This window comes from Diadema antillarum, unplaced genomic scaffold, assembly GCF_040938485.1.
Source record: "Diadema antillarum isolate AM-2024a unplaced genomic scaffold, OU_Dant_1.0 seq00000703_RagTag, whole genome shotgun sequence".
Lineage (NCBI taxonomy): Eukaryota > Metazoa > Echinodermata > Echinoidea > Diadematoida > Diadematidae > Diadema > Diadema antillarum.
In genome coordinates this window covers 93,937-118,984 of record NW_027271608.1, presented here as the reverse complement: position 1 = coordinate 118,984, position 25,048 = coordinate 93,937, and the positions used below count along the sequence as shown (strand labels likewise).

General features: G+C 39.3%; 1 protein-coding gene across 1 annotated transcript in view; it reads right to left on the bottom strand.

The window, feature by feature from the left end:
* The window catches only part of LOC139737759 (uncharacterized), a 41,383-nt gene extending 20,754 nt beyond the window's left edge, over positions 1 to 20,629 (bottom strand). Inside the window, exon 1 of the mRNA XM_071648433.1 lies at positions 19,304 to 20,629. Coding sequence (XP_071504534.1) covers positions 19,304 to 20,501 — 1,198 coding nt within the window. The 5' untranslated portion in view covers positions 20,502 to 20,629. The remainder of the gene's footprint in view (positions 1 to 19,303) is intronic.
* Between the last annotated feature and the right edge of the window lie 4,419 nt (positions 20,630 to 25,048).

Here is a 25,048-nt window from a genome sequence, read left to right as displayed (position 1 = left end):
CCCAAAAATTGTAGTTAAAAAAAAAAATCAATTCACGAGAAGTTTTCGAACAGCATTATGCATGGATGGGGGGGGGGGGGGGGGCTTCGACTTCGATAACTCGTTCTTGTTCATCTTCTATCTCAGTCTCATATTTTTTTAGAAACTGACAATAATTATTGTCTTTAAATCGAAGTTGTTATGGCTTCACCTTTTTCTGCAGTACCTCGCTATGTAGCAGAGTGGCTTGACGAGCTGTATGTCATCGGAACGCACTGTTATCAGCCACTAGCTAATCTTCTGCACTACTTCCACTGATCGACATGAAGACGTCTGACCTGTTTCTCTAATCTAAAGATCCACAAAATCATACCACACCAAACCTCTACACAACGCCAAACCTCTACACAACACCAAACCTCTGCAACACCAAACCTCTACAACACCAAACCTCTACAACACCAAACCTCTACACAACACCAAACCTCTACAACACCAAACCTCTACAACACCAAATCTCTACACAACACCAAACCTCTACAACACCAAACCTCTACAACACCAAACCTCTTACAACACCAAACCTATACAACACCAACCCTCTACAACACCAAACATCTACACAACACCAAATCTCTACAACACCAAACCTCTATAAACACCGTACTATTTTCGTCAATTTCTCGATCACCATTATTATTGTGAATAGTGACGTAAAGCCAGGCGAAAAAGTGCGCCTATACATACAGAACTTCGTAGGAGGAAATAACCACACAATCAATTGCAGTGATTGCGATTGTAATTAAATCAAGGTAGGATTATTCAATCCGTCTGAGCTGATTTGAGCTGCTGTAGTAAAGGCTCTAATTGCTACTGAAATAAAGGCTCTAATTACTCAAAGTCAATCTCACTTCAATCTATACCTCTGTCTCCCATTCTTCATGCAACATTTCATTGGCCTTGCTATAAGTACACGTGTTTGTTTGTTTTCCTGAAAACCAGATAAAAAACACTCCTGCCGCAGCCCGTATCACGCAGGAAACTCGCTGCGGCCACGTATGTTCAATTTCTTGACAACATGCGTAAACATTTGCGAGATAAACTGGCTTTTATCGTGATATACTTGGCCGGATCCTTCCCGTGTGGAAACGGTGCCTAACGACGAAAACCACCTCACACAAATGCCTGTGTGATAGACCCTTTTTCAAGAACATCGGAACCTTAGCGTCACTCATTTTGTACTTGCAACCCAATAGTGCAGAATTAATATTCATGAACTTTACTGACTGAAAAAAACAAGAACGATAAACAACAAAGCAACACAATTTCAACAAACCCGTTTCATAAGTATAGAACATTGAACATAGCAATTTGCGACGCCAAACTGGAGTCCAAGGGGAACAGGCTAGCTTTCTTTTAGACGCGACATCCTAAGAAAGAGTACATTTTGACAAAAATCCAGACAAGAACAGGTACGCGAATAAGCCTGTCCTGTCACCAATACGAATATTGCACGGCTTCTAATGCACACTTACAGTCCTTGCTCGTATGTCCTTAGAAATTAATTTGAGAAAAAACCTTGAGCACATGCAAAATAAAACAGAACAACCATGAAGATATATTTCAATGACATAGGAGTAAAATAGCTGTTCAGTCATTACGTTCAAAGTCTATTGTACACTGATTCTGCAAAAGTCGATTTCGAATGAATCGTAACAGTGAACCCCCAAATATCCTACGGTTGGCAATTGATAGATGACCATTCAAGATTCAAGATTCAAGATTCAAGATTCAAATTTACCACTACTGCGGTATATTTGAAGTTCAATATCATTGACTGCCTGTAGTGTCGAAGTGATCATCCGTGATCAATATATTATTTTTGTGTCGTCGTCATTTGCAGCTTGCCATAGTTTATTTATCCAGCCACACGTCACTGGCAGAGCGTGCCTTGCTGCTTAAAAGCTGTCGGTCGCAGGAAAGGGGAACGGCAAAGGAGAGTGAACGTGTTTGTGACGTAACACAATATACAAACATAAGGAAAGAACCACGTGGTCTTTGGCCATTATGTGTGGCCGTGTGTTAAAGACAGCAAAGTAACTGTTACAGCTGCTGCTTCGAGAGAATTCATAAATGTTAGTCTAACTAAATCCCGTCTAATGCGACGACCCCTCACCATTAGACCCGTCATCTCTCCTGTCACTCAGAAAGTAGACTGAATTCTGGTTTTAAAGAAAAAAAAAATCGACAATTAACCATCTTCTTTTTGACAGAAACGCAGAATTGACTACTGCATGCTTATAATATAAAACCTTATACGAGGTAACTGTAATGTGTATTTCGTTTCGAGCAAGTATGTTTCAAGTTATGTCTATCTGACATTAAATATAAATTTGCACTCTTTCTTCAGCTCCAGAGGAAACCTTTACCATGACGACAAGAATACAGGGAGGAAGACGAACAGGAAGAAGAACAAACAACGGAGAAAAAATGAAAAAGAGGAGAGGGAGAGAAGAAGGATGAAAAAAAAAAACCCCGAACAGAACAAGGAAAGGATAAGGAGGAAGAAACAAGAGGAGGAAGCGGATGATAGATAATGACCGGTTCATTCAACTAAAAGTAACTCGATGCGTGAAATTTTGATAGAATGTAAAGAAAATTACGAAATTTGTCAACGATGAGGTGAATAAAACACCCCCTCCCCTCCTCCCCCCCCCCCCCCCCCCCCCAAAAAAAAAAGAAAATCTCAACACATTTCAGACAAGTTTCTCCATCACAAAAGGAGCTATCAGACAGGGTGTGTCACTGGGGCGTGTGTAGAGATTTTGAAAAATACTTTCGAGGGTAGCTTCACGTGTATGGTACGCCATGGTTTGTTATCAGTGATGGTGAAACGCGGAGAGCACAAAATGTGCGTGTGCCGATTTATCGTAACTGCGACCATTGTTAGTTTTCTTAAGAACGCAGTACAAAAAGGTGCTAGTGGGACCACAAACGATGTGTTATTCCGCGGCTGATGTATATTTTAACGCGTTGAAACACTCGACACTTACAGCTGTGGCCCCATGTCCTGCTCTCATCCTCAAATAAACGGAGTAAATATTTTCAGCGTCAGCATTAGAAGCTCGACTCGGATATCCGCAATCATAACACTCGCATTTTTCACATGGCTTGCCAAACATCCTAAACAAACCAGCGTCGAACCCTCCTACTCCCGCCCGTGCCTCCTACACAATCAAAATAATGGACTAATTTTACGTATAAGCAGTATGATTCATTCCCCTATCTTAACCCAAACCACCACAATACCAACACATTTCGGTCATCAAGAGAGCAACTCCTGTTTTGAAGCATGCAGTCTCATCCCTGACTCAAATACAGTCTTGTAATATCTTCTTACGTTGACATTACACGTGGTGTTGTGAGAAAGTGACGAAGACAGCCAGCCTTGATAGTCCTGCCAGCGAGGGAGGTAGCGGGAGAGTTTGATGGATGGACGATGGTTAGGCTGTCCGTCGGAATTGTGTCTTGAAAAAGCAGTGAGGCGAAAAATAAGATCGTTCCTTGCCTCAAGCCAATTTGTTCTTGGCTCGGAGGCTGGAGGCGGAGGACGCTGGAGAACATGAACTCGGGAACAAAGAAAAAATGAGGTGATAGAGGAGTACTAAACACATGAAGACGAAATCCCTTTCAATATCTATGTACTACTAATCTACTATAGTACTAGCCTTTTCGTCTTACCTTCCCCTCGTATACATGTAGTAACTACAGTCCACAGAGCCGGAAATTAGGTAGATAATTCAATTCAATTCAATTCAATTCAATTTTATTCAAAAACCAAACATAAATACTTGCACCTTACCCGACAAGCGTTCGCCTTTTACAGGTGTTACCCAAAGGAAATCTCTGTAATATTTTACCTTGTGTTTTTATGCGAAATAAATGTGAATTGAATGTGAATAATGAATGTGCAACGAGCAGATGTTCGACAGCGGTGCTACCATCTTCTGCAGTCCACAAAGCCGGGAATTCGGTGGATACTTGTGGGTTATATGTAATTTTTGTGGGAGATGTTAAGGTTCTTTTTATTTTCTTCACCAGAGAGAAGATGAATGGAAGTTTTCAGCAGATTTCAGGAAGCCTCCAGCAATAAGGGGGACTCAGCAGCTCTGCGTCATGCGAAATATAAAGAGTCACGCCACCATCATACACATTTACAGCTGGAAGCAACTTTTAGATGTAGCTCTATTGCCTTCAGTCCATCCTTTGAACATAATTTGAACTTTCCATTCTTGCCATATAAAGTCTTTTCAGTAAAAGGTCTGAGTCAACACTTGACAATCTTTAACAGCCTGCCACGAGGTGGTGCATTATTATACTAGTAGTTTCTTTTCGTTTTTTTGCGTTGTTGGTTTTTTTTTTCTTCTCTTCATACGTTTCATAAACAAAAGTTTGATGAGTTCCAGTTGCTACAAGTGTAAACGCAACGCGTCTATAACTAAATGGTCGTGTAGGAAGACGAAAAGAGCTTCCCGTAGAAAAATTGGTCGTCAAAAGTATGGCAAGCCATCCTTCACCGCGTTGTTTAGTTTACGGGACTCCTAATTAACGTTTTATTGTCTCTCGCTCTGCTGCCGTAGCTCACGCGTTGGATTGGTGGTCGCTCTGAGACGAAACACTCCTTCCATATTTGCAAGGTTACTTTTCACCAGATCGTTCTTCTTCAGCTCTTTTTTTTTTACCCCTAAACACACTGTTCTCGAACTTGAAAAAGAATACCACATGCCGTGCATGCAAGTTGAGTTTCTTTCCAGACATTCTGGAATCGACACAGACAATATTCTTGTTTTGTTTAGAGGACCAGTTTCAATTCTTTGCATCTAAACGTAAGATCGGACATTTCCTTTTGTGAGTATTGTCTAAACATAATGATGAACTAAACTCTATTCATCTTTTTGCTCTCCTTCACTTCCTTTTTTTTTTTTTTGGGGGGGGGGGGGTAGTGGAAAGTCCTTCATGTGTCTTCAGTACGCTGTCACTACAAAGACATACCTGACCAGTACAGAAAATGTCTCGTAAAGGAATTCATAGTTCCCTGAACATGCGTGTCGCTATAAAAGCTAGCTCTTTCATGTAACGAGAAATGCAAGAATGTCATGAGTTTCACCTCCGTAATGTTAGATGTAAAACTTAAAAACAAAATGGGGCACGTTTCAAGAACTTTTATTGCTCACCACACAACGGCATGACAGTCTCCTCGTGATAGTTTAAAAGATATTTGGAGACAGATCGAAGGCAGACACGCATGAATTACAATCCGTGACAATTATACTATAGAAAACTACAAGCTTCCTCTTAATAACGGCAATCCTGAATTCCTCTATCCCTCTGCAAACGTGTTCCATGGACCCTGATCGTTACCTTCCATGCTAGAGAGATCGTAAAGAGAATTTTTATTATTTTCCTCTTTTTTCCCAGGAGAATGAATAAACACGGTTTTCTGTTAACAACTTGAACGTCCGAGAACCTAATGGCACAGATGTTTACAAACTCATTCATAAATCCATATTACTCAAAATTATGGATCTACGTGTGCAGCTTTGGAGTGTTTTACTGCTTGTGTCTCATGGATTTAACGCCGTGAATAAATCACATCGTTTTTTTTTCCAGCCTCCGTAGATGAAGATCCATAATTTTCCCCTCGGAAAACTTGGTGTCTTTTGGACTTGAAAGAGGCGAACAAATTGACTGTCTTTGGGAGGTGTAGACAGAAAAACGAGGCACTTTCTGTCTCTGAAAGTTGTTAGCTCTCTCTAGCTGGATATAAACAAACACTGAAATCGAAACGGCGTTTAAACGGAGCGTTTCTTACAAATGTAACTGTCAAAAGAGCGGGGAGGGGGTAAAATATGACGAGTAAAACTTGCACGGCCGTCTGGTCTGCGCTCGCACCGAAGTACGCTTCCGTGCATATTAGCCAACTTTTCAAATAAACGGACGCTGAACTTTTCAAGTCGGGGTCGGCCATTTGTAAAACCGCTGTATACATTATTAGCGAATGGCAGTCGGTTTGATTTACGAGCGCATGCACCGCTCGGCTTTCCGCGAAGATGTTCGGTCGCGACAAAAGCCGTTTTGTTTGTTCTTATCCTGTGCGCAACTGATATAACGCGGGAATCAACCTAAACCTGGCATTGATCCTTTGATCGTCTGCTACGGCAACTCATCGTTACACATAGGAACATACAAACACTTGAGAATTGAACATCCTCACTTCCTCTCTACACAGCAGACTTAACAATTACATGATAATCCACAGTGACTGCACCATGCTGATTGGCCAGACTAGGTCTACCTCTCACATACTAATAGCATCTATTAGTATTATATGTATCTATAGGCTTATACAGCTTACACCTCTGTATCTTCCTGAATTTCACTACACCACAAATGGGTGTCTTGTTTTTTGTTAAAGTAAGTTGTGGTTATGTTACCGAGCGCATCAATTAGAGAAATTGATGCAAGTGCTAATACACTCAGATGCGAGTTTCTTCACTTTGTCTCCCTCTACAAATTAACTCGCATCTGAACCTTCAGCTCTCTGAATAATATCTTTCTTTCATTTACTAATACACTGTTATACCAAGGAGGTACTAGTACCTCCTTGGTTATACTACATGAGTCTTATTTTCGCAGACTGACTTCCAGAATACGGACAATATTTGCAGGATTAAGAACTGTGCGTAGTCGCTTTTTTGATCTTTGAGAAAAATAATAAGTTATCTTTCTTGAATAATTTGAAAGCAAAACTTGTTCCAAACCTGTAGTAAATTTGAGAGGATATTAGCAGAATGATATAAGTAGGTTGTCTTTAAGGAGTTTCCGTATCTTCAATAACTTCGGGTAAATAGGACCATATATTCATTATATCACAATTTCCATCAGCGTCATTTTTATTATCATTATTATTTCTCGCATTATCATTATTACTCCTAATATTCTTATCACTATTCTCATTAGTACTTGACGCTATTTGCAAAGAGCGTTACTGATGAACCACTGAAAAAGAAACACACACACACACACATGCACACACATGCACACACATACACACACACACACACACAGATTGCAAATAAAGGTATTGTTTACCATTGGGAGCAATGATTTAAAAATGTTCGAGTTATCACATTTTTTATACATATGTGGACGTCAGTTGTATTACAAAACATCCTTCGATATGAAAATTTCGCAATAAAGCCAACAATAAAAGGATATATGACCACTTTTCTCAATAAACCATAAATGTATACGTAGACGGTTTATTCTAGAAAAAAAAATATTATAACTATTGTTCACAGTTTGTATATTCAACGATGCTTGTTTGTACTGATCAACATTTTTACATTGGTTGTTTCTATTCCTAACTCACATTTTAGAACTATTTTGAAGCACCAAAGCTGGGTTTTTGTTTCATCTGTAGAGGTATTAATAATGCCTTTTACCACCAAGACTGATCTGCAATTGATGGGGGGGGGGGGGAGGGAGGGGAAATTAACTTGATCGGCTCTTTATCACTGTTCATTGTTTGATAAACGTGTGTATTTTTAAGCCTCTTGCTAATAACTCTCCACGTCACAACCTGATTTCTAAAAACACAAGCGAGCGCGCGAAACAGACGCATCATTTCTGTATGATTTACTCGAGCTGCCAGTGCTTCCTTACTGATGGCCACGAGTGGGTTCAGGCGTCAAAGAAATGACATGGAGTACCACACAGGATTTGCTACTCATCGCCCCAACAATTATCTCTCTATTTTCAATATTTGCACAGATTGTTATGAAGTCACCAATACTGCGATACACACAGGATTACGACCTCAGATATAGAATTATTGTTCCCGAAGACCGATTGTTTAGCGGAGGACAAATTCAAGCTGTATGGGACGTCAAACATGTCCACTGATGATCGTAACTTGTCGATTGCAGACTTACAACATCCACAGTCTCCGATCAAGACGCTGGGGCTTATATATATATTTTTGGAGAAAAATGAGGGTATGCTATGCAGAAGCCAAAGGACAAAGAATACAATGGTTATGGACAGACAGATGTAGAACGAATGAACGTTGAAATTGCATGGTTAAAATAGGCAACTAGACCTAAAGAGTTTCTCAAGTATGGAATATCAGAATGTCGGAGGACACACCATGATTTTATTAAACAGACAAGACTTCGCCACCCTTTGAATGCCACATTGTATCAAAGTATAAGTAAGAGAACAATGCAGTATGATCCAAACGACTGAACCATAATATAACGCTTCTCTAATGGTCAAAAGCGAACTTTCGGTGGTTGACAGTTATCTGGCTATTCCTTGTCAACACCTGCCTAACCCACTGGTTCAGAGCGACTAATAAAATAAAACGTAATTTTGCGCTATGTGGTTTGGGAGTAGCATGGTTTCCTTTTACAAGCGAACCATCGCTCCCTGGTTATGAATACAGAAACACAGTGATCATGTCATGCCGTAATGTGGGTGAGGTTTCTCTGGAAAGACAGATCAGTTTTGAAAGTTTTTTCTTCATGTCATCCTCGCCTGTCCTCCCTCCACACTCCAGAGGGAAAACAATCACGAGCACATACAAATTGCACCTTTGTGTCATGCTCGTGGAATCTCGATCCCTATACACTCGTTGACTTTAAAGGCATTATTCATTATTCGCAAATGAAACAGAAACCCAGATTTAGTGCTTCAAAATAGTTCTAAAATGTGAGTTAGGTATAGAAATAACCAATGTAAAAATGCTACTCAATAAGTACTATTAAATATACAAAATGTGAACAACAGTTATGATGAAATTGTTTCTAGAATAAGCCGTATACAGTAATGGTTTATTGAGAAAAAATAGTGATATCTCCTTATATTTTAGGCTTTAGTTGCAGAATTTTTATATGGTATGAGTTATGAAGTTTTACGATACAACTAACCTTCACATATGCATCAAATGTGATAACTTGAACATTTTTTTAAACTCACTAACCACTGCTCCCAATGGTAAATAATATATCTAACCCTTGTGCAAAGAAAAAGAAATGACAACGCAAAATCAAACCTGCGTAATGATCGCTAACATCTTCCCAAAGTCCCTTGTTTCTATATTCAGGCAAATACACTTGTAGTATTCTTTTTTTTTAATAGCATTCATACATTCATTTTTCATTCGTTTATTTACTTTTCCATTGTCTTTATTTTGCATCTTAACGCATAAAATCAATTAATTTCAAGTTGACTAAAGTGACTTTATCTTTCGAATTTGCAATCGCGGCTGAGACTGTCATCGATCAAGAAGAAGAGAAAGAAAAGACGACTAAAACAGCAAATTAATCCCATGATTGCATAGAAAGAGGGAGATGGAGTACAATGGAAGAAAAGAGAACGAGAGAGAGAGAGAGAGAGAGAGGGAGGGAGAGAGAGAAGGTGAAGGAAGAGAGGAGAAGGTGCACATATCGTAACAGACAAACTTGCGAAATAGAGGAAGAACTGCCCAGGAAGGGAAAGACAACGCCAAACATTTTGGTTCTCCGATTTCCAAAAGAGATTTCCCGCTTCTATCCACCTCTACACCTTGTATGGATTTATAGAGTGTTTAATGGCACCGCCTCGACAAAACACAGATCCGGTTAATAGTGGACTGGGGCTGGTTGAGCTCTTCACCACAACGGACATCCTTCTCCGAGGAGGATCAGTGTGAAGTTTATAAATTACCCCTTGGACCAAAATCTGGGGGTTATTCAATATTTACTCAAGCCGAAACAGAAGGGGACACTAATGCTCACAGTGTGACGAAATGTCAACATCCCTGTCGTTCTCGTATTAATTGTTAACACTTGGTATTTCTTCTTCTTCTTCTTCTTTTTCTTCTCACCATTCCTCTACATCCGTACAAAATGGAACTACACTGTGTAGTCAGAGAGGTGCCACCTCCCTGGTGTAGTTCTTTTCCTGGTCGCCTCTATCCATTTGGTTAATAGAATCGAGGCTTCTACGGGCCTGATCGACAACAAAGTTAAAAACACTGATTTTTTGAAGTGATTAATTCAGTCCTATTCCGAGTTAAATAAAGACGATGGCTAGAGCTTTGCGATGTTCTGCTATTTCTTTCCATTTCTCTTTTTCTCTACTTCTCTTATGGTCTTGTGTGACAGTAACAAAATGAACTCAGATCGAGGTGTCAGAAAGCTCCTTTCTAGATTGAGTGAACCAAAATGACGAGTAAGACTTAAGGAAAATTAATTTCCAGCTTATTTAGGTAACTATCTTAATGATGAATGACGAATCACAGCAAGAGAGATCAGATACAAGAAACAGAGGCCTCCTGCACGCAACAATCGGTCAGAAGAAGGCACGCACGGTACTGAACATTTCTCTTCGATTTTGCATTGAATACTGATTATAACTTTCTATTTCAAAGAGAGGTTCCTGAATGAAATGACCTCACATGGGTGTCATGTTAACCATGTTAACAGGCAACGACAAAGAGACCCACAAAGCACAATTTGTTAACGACACACTTTCTGGTTCCTGGATGATTGCTTACTCAAATTCAGGCGTTTGTCCGTGTCTTTTTTTCTCTCTCTATTACTATTAGCTGCAATGTTACCGAAATTATTTGTGCTTTGATATAGACTTATTTCATTAGTGAGCTCACTCCTTACTATCCAGTTGACCACTGTTTCAACGCAATAACAAATCTACACGATGTTGACGAACAAACGGTTCCGCAGACGTGGTCAAGCTATGTAAATGATATAAGGAATTTTTTCTATTGGATAATCAGGTATAGACGTATTTTAATGAAATGGAATATCGACATTTGGGACTGAGGCAAAATGGTTTTAAGTATAACAAGGAATGCAATGCTTTTGTCGTGTAATTTTGATTAATCAATCCCCCGCTGGATGAATAAAGTTTCAAACATTTAGATTAAACTCATTACTTTACACTTTGGGAATTCTTTCTGAATTTTTTTAATCATGAGTATGGGAAAATTGGTGCTACAATTCAGCTCATATAAATGATATTGGCACTTTTTTGATCATTTTACCCTTACGATGGAAACTCGGTGGGACATCCTGTAAACCCTTTTTTATGGATTTAATGCGTTTCGATGTTTAGCACCAGCAGGACTTCGGTTTTATGGTCCCAGGTTGTTGTTGGCTGGCGTATACGAGGGGAGGTGCCTGCAGTTTGAAAGGCTATGTAAAACCATGTAGGTCCATGGTAAAACACAGGGCAAATAGACGTGTAATCATAAAATGAGCCATCATGGACCAGTGTTGCACCTGCAAGGTCCAAATCGTCATCTCTCAAGTTTAGCTGTCATTTCCGGTGAGCTATAGTGGACTTGGCTTCTAAGAGGAAGCCGATGGACAAAATTGAGTAAAAAGTGCTGGTATGTGAAGTCCTGTTTGAGAAGGTCCGGTCAATAAAGGAAATAGGAGTTTAGGCCTACTACGGGTAGGTGGCAATATCGGTGGCAAACCACGGGGGTGGAAATCAAACGATGCACAAGTGCTTTGATGAAGTTCCTGTCCGTCCCATACCCGAACAAAATGTTTATCAAAACACTCATGTTGATGAGATGAAATCGTTCTGGACCAAAGTTGCAGACGGTCCGTGGGTTTTGATAGAAAGTTCCAAATGATAAAGTTAGAATACGGCTGTACAGAAAACGGGAAGTGCAATTTTGGACGATTGAAGGTATATCATAATGTACTGTATAGTGTATGAGGAAATATATTATACACATCGCAGTGCCGTTGGACTTGTCGTTCCCATACGCTTAGGATCATTCACGCCTTAATAAATGAAATCTACAAACTAATAACAAAAAAAGTTTCAGGAAAAAGAGGATGAAATCGCTATGTTTTAATTTAGGAAAAAAAAAATAGCTTTTTCATACCGATCATTATTGTCTTCATGCCTTAAGTGTTATCATCAATCGATTCGATATAAAACACATTTGTTTTCGAGTCAATCGGTGCACGAAATAACATCTCACTCCCATTCTGGTAGCACAGAACAAGTGCATAATTTCCATAGATAATCAGCAAGCTGAAATATCACACTACCAGAGGTAGTTGACATTGTTATCTAAACTATTTGGTGAACACTACATGTTTCACTCTCTGTCGAACAACATAATTATAGCGTTAAATTATATGATCTCATTTACAACAATGATATATCAATTAAAGAACGCTCGTCTACAAAATGTAATTTCATGTCATTATACTGTAGTAACAAATGATGATGTTAACACCTGATAATCTTAGTAATCAATTCGATATTTACTTACTTTCTCTCAAACTCATAACAATTTGTTCAATTTCGGAAATTAGAATTTCCGAAACTCAAACTATGATGTTATCAAGATTTTCTCTAAAGCATTTTGTCAGTCAGAAATCTCTACTACTAGATCCTCAGAACTTCCTAAGTTCATTAAAGTTCACTTTTCTTCCTTTGATTAATATCATAAAATGAGAGAAAGATACTGTATATATATCTTATAGTGCCACTTGAACTTCGACTACCCTGAAACTGACATTTTGACACATTTTCGGTTTGAAGAAACGTAGAATTCCATGCCAACCTCTCATCTGGAAGAATCTATTCATTCCTAGCCCTTATGTATCGATGTTTCGAGACCAATATAGTACCTGATTTCAAGATAAATCAAGTTAAGGAACATGTCTTTTGTATTCAGATTTAAGTGTAATTCCACGCTACGTCCAAGTTACCTTCCAGTTAAAATCGGACCTACAAAATGGAAATGGGACGGTTATGGAATGTTGACCCCTATTGTCAATCTATTCATTGAAGTCAACTGCAGTATGGTGTCTCCTTGCATTTTAATTCATAGGTCTTCGCCTGAAGTGACACTAGACTCAGAAAATAATGAAAGTGATTCCATGTTTAGACTTCTCATAGTGATCTCACATGAGCAGTTCGACCGGCAGAGGTCGCGAGAAACTTCGTTACACCATCTAGCTCCATGGTTTCACCGAACAGGCCTCCAACACGGTAAATCCCGGTCCAAGAGCGCAGGAGGCGCAATAATGTTTATGCTCGACACAAAATTATCATGGCCTGTAATCTTGGGCAACGGTTCACAGTTTTGCGATAAAGATAATACTGTATATGCTCCGTATCTAAACAGAGATATAACCCAATACGTCAATGACTCGCGTAGAGTGCATGGACAGAATAAAGCTCGCTTGGGCAAGTTGGGAGTGCATTATGCCTGTGTTATGACGGTAAGGTCTCGGGTAGGTCGCTGCAACGCTCACCTCATGAGCCTCGTGGTAAAATTAAACACCCACATCCCTTTGCATGCATGTACTGCCAAGACTTTGGCATACTTTGGCTAATTCTGAAAAGAAGTACTACTTAATTCCCACTTGATCAATCAAATAAAGACAAATAGTACGTTCAAAAGCATTTAATAAGTACACACCGTCATGTACCACAGCAAACACTGTAACACGACATCGCCAGTTTAGGCCCTACTTTATCAACAACTCCTATACCTGATTATTAGTTTGCTAATCTCCTGTATAACCAGTACAATAAGCACAGTGTTACTACTTCACACTACTTAAGACTTATGTATCTTAATATTAGGTATATGGTCACTTATATCTTTTTTTTTCTTTCTGATATGACAAAGAGAGGAAAAAGTTATCATGAATGATATCACGGCAACAAAAAGACAATAGATGACCAGAATATGCAAAATTTGAAAATGTTGAATAAATTCGAGTTCATTTGAAAAGCTTTTTTTTAATATGCGCTTGATATAGACCGTAATAAGTAATAAGAAGAACTGTGTTTTTCTTATTGAGCAATATATGACTGAGAGGATTTACAACACCATTTCTGTCTGTGGACAGTCAGTGGAGTTAGAATATATACTGACTACACCATTTCGGAAGCAGTTCACTAGCTCGGTGGAGTTTGTTCATATTTATCAGGAAAGTGACAACTTTTTTTTCTAAACATTTCTAGTGTTTCTTTGTTCACTGAATTGTCTTTAGACAAGAATAGACAACAAAGTTCAACAACTTTTTAAGGAGTATCCATGAAACTACAAGACATGACTCCATTAAACCCGCAGAAGAACCAGCTTCGCACTTCATCGTAAATTGACTAATTACATGTCTCGTCCTCTGATGACGGCAGCTCGCAAACCACCGGTGTGCAGAGAGTCACTTTTTTTTTTTTTTGGCCAATTTGTTTTTACCACTGAGGTTATGTGGTGATACCTCCTTGTTTTTACTATACAGGGCACCCAGCCTTTCCTATTGTTCTGCGATCCTTAAGTCTCTGTGAGTAATCCCCATGTTCAATCCGCTTGCTATAACTTTATGACACTCACCGCCATTCGCACAGAATACACCAGTATTTATGTCGCGGCATTGTTGTTCTCATGTTTACGACGGCGCGAGCGACTCCATACGTTAAACTTTGCCGCTAGTAAAACATCAAGTTCAGTCACAATTGGCAAAGGGGTTTATGACGTTTACCTGATGAACATCGATACATCGCCATCAAAGCAAAGCAGCCGACACGTATGTACACAATCGCCCTCGAGTGGCCGCGTGTTTGAGTTCGTGCGCTTTGACTCTTGACACGCTAACATCATGGTCATCCCACAACTCAATATATACCTCACCCGGTATACCTCTCAGATTTCCAGTACTTTGTCAGTCTCTATATGAATGGTGGTCTTCACATTATCATGCCTAAAATTCCTTGTTAACATTCGTTGCGGCAAGAGAGTTGATAGAATTGGAATGACGAGAAAATGAAGTCAAAGTTTTACGCCCTGGACAAATATTTTTAAAAAAATGAATGAATGAATGAATGAATGAATGAATGAATGAATTCTTAACAAAAAATAATGAAATTAGTCAAAAGCAGTGTCCTCATTATGTTGGATGAGATTATCAAATCAATATGATACTGACTATTACGATTATCATGATGGCAGTGATTGTGATAACAAGATATTATGGCAATCAAAATATTTTTTAATTAGTGAATATGATATCATAATAAAAATAGATAAAGCACTTCAATAAGGTAGTTACTGTATCACTTCACCAAATCAATATAATCATGAACTCAAACCCAAATATCCAATAAAATTGTACATTCGTATAGTAATTCTATCAGACTTTAATTATGAACCAAATCACTTCTCGCTGCATTTTGCAATGAAGGAATTCTTTCTCCCATGCTTGGATCACATGCAGAAGTATTATGGGTTTGGTTAAGATTCGTCATGCCTGAGAAATAATATCAGTCTATACTTCAATACAGTATCAAAAGACTTGCGAGTGAAACAGCGAAACGAATCAACTATTAAGTCGTCATTCGTTCCCCCACGTTTATACGACTATAGGGATAGTACAGGGGGAAATCCGCCAGCACCAAAGCCCAATTTAATTCAGCCAGACCGATAAATCGCATGTTATCTCAATGCGAGATTGTAGGCAAATTGTGCGGTCATAATTATAGAGATATTATGTTGATAGTACGCTGATGTATATACAAAATTTACCGATAAAAGTCTGTAGACGATATTAAGATACAGTTCATGGTACTTTACTCTAGGAATGCAGAGAGCAAGCAATCGAGAACGGCCTAGTCATAAACTCGTCAAATGCCACGGTAATTCAAAACAAATGTAGAAAAGTCATGATCAAACAAAGTGTGCTTTGCATTTAGGCCCAATTTTCACGCAAGTTACGGGATGACTCCTGTGTTACATTTTGGACAAAACGAAGAAGTTTTTATAGTTTTGTCGTTGTTGTTGTTGTTGTTGTTGTTATTGTTGTTGTTGTTGCTGTTGTTTTATTCTTCTTGGGGGAGGATGAAATCAGCGTACACATAATGATAAGGCATTATGCTGAATATTCAAAGTTTGAGTTCCCTGCGATCAGAGCTACAATACAAATTTCTTTGTAGATGTGTGAACTCGGACCTAGACAGAAATCCAAGTATCTCCCTGTAGTAAGTATATAGATCATGAAACCACCGCCAACAACTTTTGACTTCGTTTACAATCAACAATTAGCTTCTTGACTAAAACTTTTGACTTCGTTTAGAATCGACAATTATTTTGACTAAATATACGATCGTCTAAGTAAAAAAAAAAAAAAAAGTTGTCTGATTTGAACACACGAGGTAAAGCAGTTTTTGTTACATTTTCGTGTTAACGAGGTTAATTAACTGACGTCCATGAAACTACGCTTTGCCCCCCTCCCCCTTGCACATACCATGGCAACAGTGGGTTGTTGTTGCTGTTTTTCTAATTGGTCAAATGAAGAGATGACTCCGCCCATTTACCCAATCTGAAATCATCTTCGTGTATACGCGTCATTGTCTTCACTGAGCGATCTTTGGAATCTACCATTTTCTCAAGATCACTTTGGCCTAATTCGCGTGCAAAATGCACATTAATTTGTACAATCATTTTGAGAGTTGCAAATGAATAAGATTAATAGGTTTATTCATTCTCAAATGTTTGAATTATAATTACCCCTAAATTGGACTTTGGTTTGGACGGGCTGGCACGTAGCCGTACCCTTTCTCAGCAAACTTTTTCTTTTTCTTCTTCTCCTTCTTCTTCTTCTTCTTCTTCTTCTTCTTCTTCTTCTTCTTTTTTTCTCCTTCTTCTTCTTCTTCTTTTCGAGCGGGAAAGAGTGTAGGAGTTAACGGAATGACGACATTAGACTTTTCGAGACGACGTAAATTGGAACTGGATGATGTGGCCGAGCAAAAGAAAGAACACTTTGAGAAACAGTATTTACTGCATTTTCACATGCATCATCAAGATTAGATAATAGCGAAATCTCAATACTGATGATTATTTGCTGTTACCGTCACGTGTGAAATCTCGCTAGCATGCTTTTAATGATCGTGGTGCGTTCACGTATCAAAAAAGGGTTGATTTTTCTCTCCAAGAAAGTCAATTAACCGCCTCATACCCCAAAATGCCTCCTCACACAGACAATCAAAGAGAGATACACTCACAAACAACGGGTTTTTAAAAGAACATTAATTTCACTCTATCATTTTCCTACGGAGTGGACCGAATTGAAAAAAAAAAAAGTTTTACAAAGTCTATTCAATAATGAAGTACTTAACATGCTCGGCTTTTTGTGCAGTGTCATACGAATCCTGTCCCAAAGTATTCGATTAGATGTCCATGCGATTCTTCCTTTCTTTTCACAATAAAAGTAGATTTTATGGTCTCCATGACTGAACTGCGCTTTGATAAAATAGAAAATGGAGACATCTAAAAAAGAGAAAAGAGGTGACGAATGGAACTTTATATCCCCACATCAAAGGTACCCTGTATCAAAATATCACCCAATACTATTGCACTAAGGGTTTGAACTCGATTGTCATTCCGTTTAAAAGTTGAGTGAGGGTTCCAGCCAAAGTGTGCCTTTTAATTTTATGTAGTTCTGCAGGTTTTTGATGATGATCCGATCAGGAGCAGCGTCAATAATCATTCTGAAAGAACATAGATGGGTTCACTGTAGAGCGCGCCCTCGATCTGATGTTTTCAGGTTGACCGCGACTTTACGTCTTGCAAGCCAAATAACATAAGCAGTATTCGAGGGCTGAACAGTTTATGCAAAGTTTCGTTTGAGAATGAGGTAGGGGTACTCTCTAGAAAAATAGAAATATCAATAACCATGCTAAAGTGGCGACGAGGAACATTGTTTTCTTTCTGGTAAACATCTCTACGTTTTCGAACACCAAATCGATTTAAATGTGCGAATTGAATTAAATGTACCACGATCTTGAGTCTCCATCATAGCTCCAGATTTATTCAGGAACGGACTCAGTAAATGATCGCCTAATGTTTCTTTAACTTGTTACAACACATCTTGCTCTGAGATCATTCTCGTTCGTTCACCCGCGCTGCGAATAGAGCTGCAAGACGACACCCGAACACTGTTGCCATGGCGACCAGAACAAATCTCAGTCAACTATCTATCTTGTTTTGAGTTTCATCAGCCACAACAAGATACCACCAGTGCTTCGTGCAGTGGCAAGAAGATGGGATAGTCATGATAGTGGAGTTACTTGCCACCTCCGTTTTATAATGTTTTTTTTTTCTCTTGCTCACTTGCTCCCTCCTCTTCCTCCTTCATCCTCTTCTTCTTCTTCTTCTTTCCCTCTCTCCTTTCTCCCTTTCTTCTCTTTCCTCTTTCCTATTTGTCTACTTCCTCATTGCTGGTCTTCTTCCTCGTTTTATCCTCTTTCGCCATCGTCTTTTTTATACTCTAAATAGCTTTTTGGTGTTTTTTCCTTCACCTTTACCTTTCTTTTACCATCGAGGAAGGTTGCACTCCGTCAGTTACACTATTATCTCTGAAGAGTTGGAAACGAGAATTTGGAAGCGCGATACTGGTTTGATTGCCGAATCATTGTTTAATAAGAAATGCTGGGACCGCGACCGCAACTTTTTGTTTTTAAAGTGTTTTTCCTACTAGAGTAAATTTAGAGTTACAGAACTGGACGGAAGGACTGGCGGGGGAAGAAAAAAAAACACATAACAAGACAGTCATCACGCGCGTGGCATGAATTTCCTGGGTGTATATCTGTACCGTTCCACATGAAAGGAAACATGATTGTTGATGGAATGACAGAAATCTTATCGGGCCTTGGACCAAACCACAAGACTTGGGTTACTTCTTTCATACATACAACAATGTACTTCATTATTGCTTTGATGTACGTTATATTACTCTCTAAACCATCTCGAAAGTTAATCTGATTAATCTTGACGTGAACATAATCCAAGAATGAAGGTACGTAGTGTAAGCTATTCAGAGTGCCTTAACTTTATTTGAAATATCCGTTTATTTTTGAAGAAACTTGACAAAGAATATGAAAACTTTTCAGAAGAGAGAGATTTCAGAAAAGAAATTTGAAAATGTTTTGGCACTAGCACTTGAAAATTTTGATACACAAATAAATTGATCAAGGTTGATGATGAATTGTAATCAGACACATTCGTCAGAAATCTAGCACTATTTAACATTTGTACATTCTTAAGATTGTTACAACAAAAATCGAATAGTGTGCAAATCACCCTGTGTCAACTCTTGACGTATATGATAGTATTCATCACAACTTTCCTGGGTCTCCCTCTCCACCATGCACCGAGTGACAGTTGTTCTATTGATTATACATGATTAAAATGATCACGGTTACTTAAATTAGTGAGGGAACTTACCTGTTGGTCGTCTGCTGCCAATATTCCCGCTGCCTCTCGCCATGTTGGAGTGGAGAACTGAGCCATCGAAGGCGGACCACGAGGACAAATCGGAGCTCATGTAGGGAGAGTAGCCGGTCAAGCCGTTGGGCGTGGTGCCGGGGTGTCTGCCTGATAACGGGCTACTAGCCGTGGTCATCGATGGACTCGTCGGGAAGGAGTAACCTCTATGATGGGAGTCTGCCCCGACGGCTACCCCTCCGTCGGTCTGTGGGCTCCACACGGCTGCGGCGGCATGGGCGTTGCCTTGGATGACCGATGCATTCTGGCTGGGGCTCGAGACGGCGGGGATGTGCTGAATGTACTGTGGATGGGGCATTCCCGAGAAAGGCGGCCTCGTGGTTGGGACGTAGACGGGGTTGGAGGATGAGTGGATGTAGGACCCCTCGTAGGCCGCCTGTGACACCATCCCACCGGGCGACACCGTCGGCTGGGCGGTGCTCTGCAGGGATATACTCGCGCTCTGATACATTGGTGAATCGGCAGGGAAATGATACTGTGGGTGAAGGTAGGACTGGTGAAGTCCAGAAACCGAGTTCTTGTCCAGGTTACTGAAGAAGACTTCGACGTCTTCTTTAGGCAGGAGAAGGTTGTTTGGCTGTTGCCCCTGTTGTTGTTGTTGCTCAGACTGGAAGTGGCTCAAGCCGACTTGATGCGGCATACCACGCTTCGCTTCGTGATATCTGGCCCACAACTCACGGGGCGATCCACCGACACTGCTCTGGGCCTGGGACTGCTGGTTTACAATCAGCTCTGAGTGATGATGATGGTTGTGGTGTTGATGATACGAAGTCGGCGACTGCGGCTCGTGTTTCACGAGCTCACTGTCCGACGTCCCCTGGGGTTCAGTCTTCACCTCGCTAAGGGGACTGGGCCCGCTACTCTCGCTGTGTTTATCGACGTCCTTCTCAGCCGCGTCGTCGATTTGGCGCTCGTTTTCACGGTGTACAATTCCCCGCTCTAACACGACTTCGTGATGGAGGTCAACCTCGCTCTCGCTTGCCCTGCGCACACTTTCTTTGAGATTGTTGTTGTTATTATTGTTATTATTATCTGAGAACGATCCTTCCACAGCTTGGTCTAGACAAGGTTGATACGGGGAGAGTTTGGCGGGTCTAGCTTCGTCCGAGCTCGCCCAAAGGGTGGCACTCTGTTCCATGAATTGCGAAGCTGATTGAAGAAAAGAAGTTGCAAAAATCAAGAAATCACGTCAATGTACAAACGTGTCGCTACTGCACACAAAATCGCTTTTCCGAAGTTTACAACCACGTCTTTTCACTCCACCAATGATTGGTTGCTGAAGGTATAAACGAAACGATCAAATAAATTCGAAGAATTGAAACAGAACGTCAGCGTCAAAGGATCCATGAGCTGGTCAAAAAAGGTTTGTGATGAATACTAACCCGCAAGCGATATATCTCTATTCGGTAGCCTAATCATTTGAGTTTTGACAGTGAAACTAGAAAACTTCCGACTATCGACGCACCAACAGCGGACCAGTTGCGACTCTTCTAGCAGGACCAGGCGATAAAGTTTGTGATGTTCAATTTCACGACTTCGAGGCTAGCCCGTTGGGAGGAGAGCTGATGTATGTGTGTGTTTGTGTGTGTGAATGTGTATGTGTGCGTTGTGTGTAGTCACCTGGCTGACTTTTCACGGAATGTGATTGGTCTGCTTACCGAAGCGTGTCAAACGTGTTAGGTAGTAGTAGTAGCAGCCAAGACAGCAAGACACTAGTCTTTACCTGCATTTTCTTTCGCTGTGTTGTGCACAAGTTGCAGTAAGCCACTGCAGGTGTATTGGTGGCGGTGTTGGTTGGGGGGGGGGGGGGGGGGGAGGAGTGGCTTATATGGGATTTCTAATCCTGCGTGATCACATAAATCTCAAAGACGCACTCCTCTTCTCAGGACAAATTTATCGCTTGGTGTGGTCGACCGATGAAGATTCTTCCAATCTGAAAAGCAAACATTCGAAACTATTTTTACGAAAAAGATTCTGCCATACCCGTTATTAATCGATATACACAAGGTAAGATGACGATGAAGCCCATGACAATAAACTTAGTGGTAAGTATACTATTAATACCACAGCAACACTAACATGTTTATTGATGAGCATGTTAATCCTGCTGATGCTAAAACTTAATAGAAAATAGTGACAATGATATTTAGGACACATTTCGCGATAGGCCTAAAGATCATAAAGGCCTTTACATTATTACGAATTTCATGAAATTTCATGTAATATAATCATAAAACAGAATTACACACTACTATTTCAACAACATCGATGCCTTTTAAAAATCAAAGCCGACATAGCCTGCTACTCCTACATTCTGAGATTGATAGGTAATGTTTATAAGATATCCGTATGACTTTGGCAAAGGGACGAATTACAACCTTTGCTGTAAAAAAAAAATACATTGTAAAAACGATAAGGAACATTGACTGCAACAAAGTAGGTTTTGATGACATTAAACATACCTACATACATTATATTATTGGATACAAACCTGTGTTCGAACAACAGTTCTGTTGTAGGTCAAACCTGAAACAAATATCTACAGTTTATCCATTGTTCATTTATTGTATTCAATGTGGATCTAAATGATAATAGTAATGATAATAATGATAATAATAATAATAATAATAATGATAATAATAATAACAATAATAATAATAATAATAATGCACTGTCACATAAACTGAGTTTCATACGATAAGGAAATGACAGAGTTTCTAAATTTGTATTTTCATTCTAAATTTCATATTTTGGAGAGATAGTGATGCTAGGACCGAATACATAATACACATAAGATGAGGTAACGATGCCATGGATTTACAAGACTCCCATGCCTTACATTCAAATCTTCGCTACATCTCTTTTTTAAGCGGTAAATAAAAAGGAAAGATTAAGATAATTTACATCACTTGTTGTCTTGTGGTAGAAAACCAGCAAGGGTAGCTCGCAAGAGGAAAGGGTTGTACAGTTGCTGATGAATTATCGACTCTGAAGCTGTTTTTAGTATGTGTAGGCCGAAATACTAGTGGGTGAGATATGAGACGATTATCACCTCTGATGATAGTCATGAATGTGAGACCATGATCACAGCTGAATGAAAACATGCCAAACTTCGAAATCATATAACTTTCATCGTTTTACTTTGGCAAAGTCTAATTACTTCCAAGTGACTTCAGCACGGTAGAGGGGTTCTGAAAATTTTCGCATCTGTACTGTATTAATTCTAGACAGGATCCTTCAGTTATTCTCCGTCGCGCCCTCAACGGGTGCTTTTCCCTTCATCGACAACTTATTCCTATATGTCCTAGATAACGTGCTGTTCATTGTTACAGTTGTGTTCAGCTTTCCACAGTCTTTCTATTCGTTTTTCATGTTTTGTCTTTCCTCATATTTGTCTCACCACAATGGTAATGAATGTTTACGCAATGAGAAAGTTAGCGAAATAGGAAAAGATCAAAACGAAACCCAACTGGAAAAAAAAAATATTCAAGCATCAGAACACTGGGCAAACCAATTATTATATTCAACTTTACTTTAAAGATAATACACTAAATCAACATCTCCTTTTTAATGTTTCAATCAATCTCTCACCGCCATACACTTCAACAAAGATTTTTTTTCATTTCAAACAAATGGAAGAAAAAAATGTGGCAAAGAAAGAGCTATCGCAGTTGGCGTGTCGACAGTGACAAAATAACGGCTTTTGCTCAAGTTCATGTTCCCACATTTTGTGAGTGATTCCTTTTTTCCTTTTTCAACGTATCTATTTTGTATGAAAATACGTCTGCCTTTTCGTTCCACTTATTAAGAAGTAAATCTTAGAGTGACTTCGTCATGATTTCATTTCATGTTGTTGCTTCTTCTATCGCAAATATACCGTTTTTGGTATTACATCAGTTTATAGAGTTTGTTACAGAATATATCTTCAGCTTTATGTTAATTAAATTGATTTTCTATTTCGAACAATAGGTTGCCATTGCTAATAGGTTTGTACGATATTCGCAAGTAAACAGATATCCGAGTCATGATTCTGATACAATTATACAATTCAATCTGATACAATTGCCCATATCTTTCTCTCCGACCTCACGTGACTATGGCCGCATATCAGCGCTGTGCTATCGGGCTGGAGCTGGCGATAGATAGAGGGACGAAGACCCTGCACTTCTCGCTGGTCTCGTACTGCAAACGGGTAAAAACCCTATATGCCATGAGATATCTCCAAGGAAGTATGTCTCCGCGCTTTGTGATCAAAAACTTCTAGGTGGAAAAGTCAAATTACAACTCATTCAGGGACGTTCTCATATATGTTGCAGTGTATGTCTTCAAGAATTAAGGAAGCTACTTCATCTTGAGAGTGTAATCTCCTTTAATTGTGTTTTGTTTAAAGCATTCTCTTCTTATTGAGAAACTGATCGTTATTGATCTCAATGGTGACCCAAAACATTTGAGAAACATTCTTACGGGTCTTCGCTGTATGGACCGTATATACTGACACATCAGGTTATATCACTCTCAGACATTCAAGACGATCGATTACTTTGAATTATTTCTCCCATTTTCATTGCTTCTATACAATTCTGTCTCTTAAAAATGGCTATCTATGTCCTATCAAACCATCTGTCTAGATATCTATCTATCTATCTATCTATCTATCTATCTATCCATCCATCTGTTTATCTATCTATCTATCTATCTATCTATCTATCTATCTATCTATCTATCTATCTATATCTGTTAGTCTATATTCTACCAATCGATCTATAGATACCTGTCTATGTTCTATCTATTTATCTATCTATCTACCTATCTATCTATCTATCTATCTATCTATGTGTCTATCTATCTATCTATCTATCCATCGATTGATCGAGCAATCGATCGATCTCATGGCTTACTACATTGTCCCTTAATGTGCTCTAGCTTATCTCATTATATTGTGTTATTTTCCTGATCACTACATCCTTTTGATATGATCGTCAAGACAGGTAACCTTTATCATTCTTGAAATCAGCAGCTCTCTTGAACGCCGATTACAATAACATTATCATCGGTACACGCCTGTATTTACATGCAATCACCCTTGTTGATATAGCGTATACTCTCGAAGGAAATTTTACCTCAAATATACATGGGGATCAACGGGGATCAGTTACAGTATAGTATTCACAATATTGTAGTTGAGGAAAATCGGGTACTCCGTTCAAAAATTATAAAGTCGTAAAGTTTCCGTTATGTTCAAGTGCCATGATCACTGGCTAAAAGACTACAACAATAATTGAATGTTTATATTAAAAGAAATTTAAAAAAAAAAACTACCGGTATACATATTTCTTCGAGTTCTTTTATACTGACATTATGTCATTATGCTTTCTGAAAGAGGTGATGTCAATGCGCTTCCATTACGCTGGAAAAATGAAAACATGTTGAATGTTTAGTAACAATTCTTAGTAAGGGAAATCATTGTTGTTATCATATTAGTCAGATTTTTCATCATCGCTGGGTGGGGGGAGGCACTGTGGCATAGTAGATAACACTCACGACGCTCAAATGACTGTCCCGAGTTCGAGTCCTGCTAAGTGCTTACGTTTTACCAATGATGGGTATCTTAAAGGAATCGTACAGTTCTGGTTGAGACCTAATTTCAGGTTTCTAACATTTGTAGGTGAGATAATGAGAAATCTC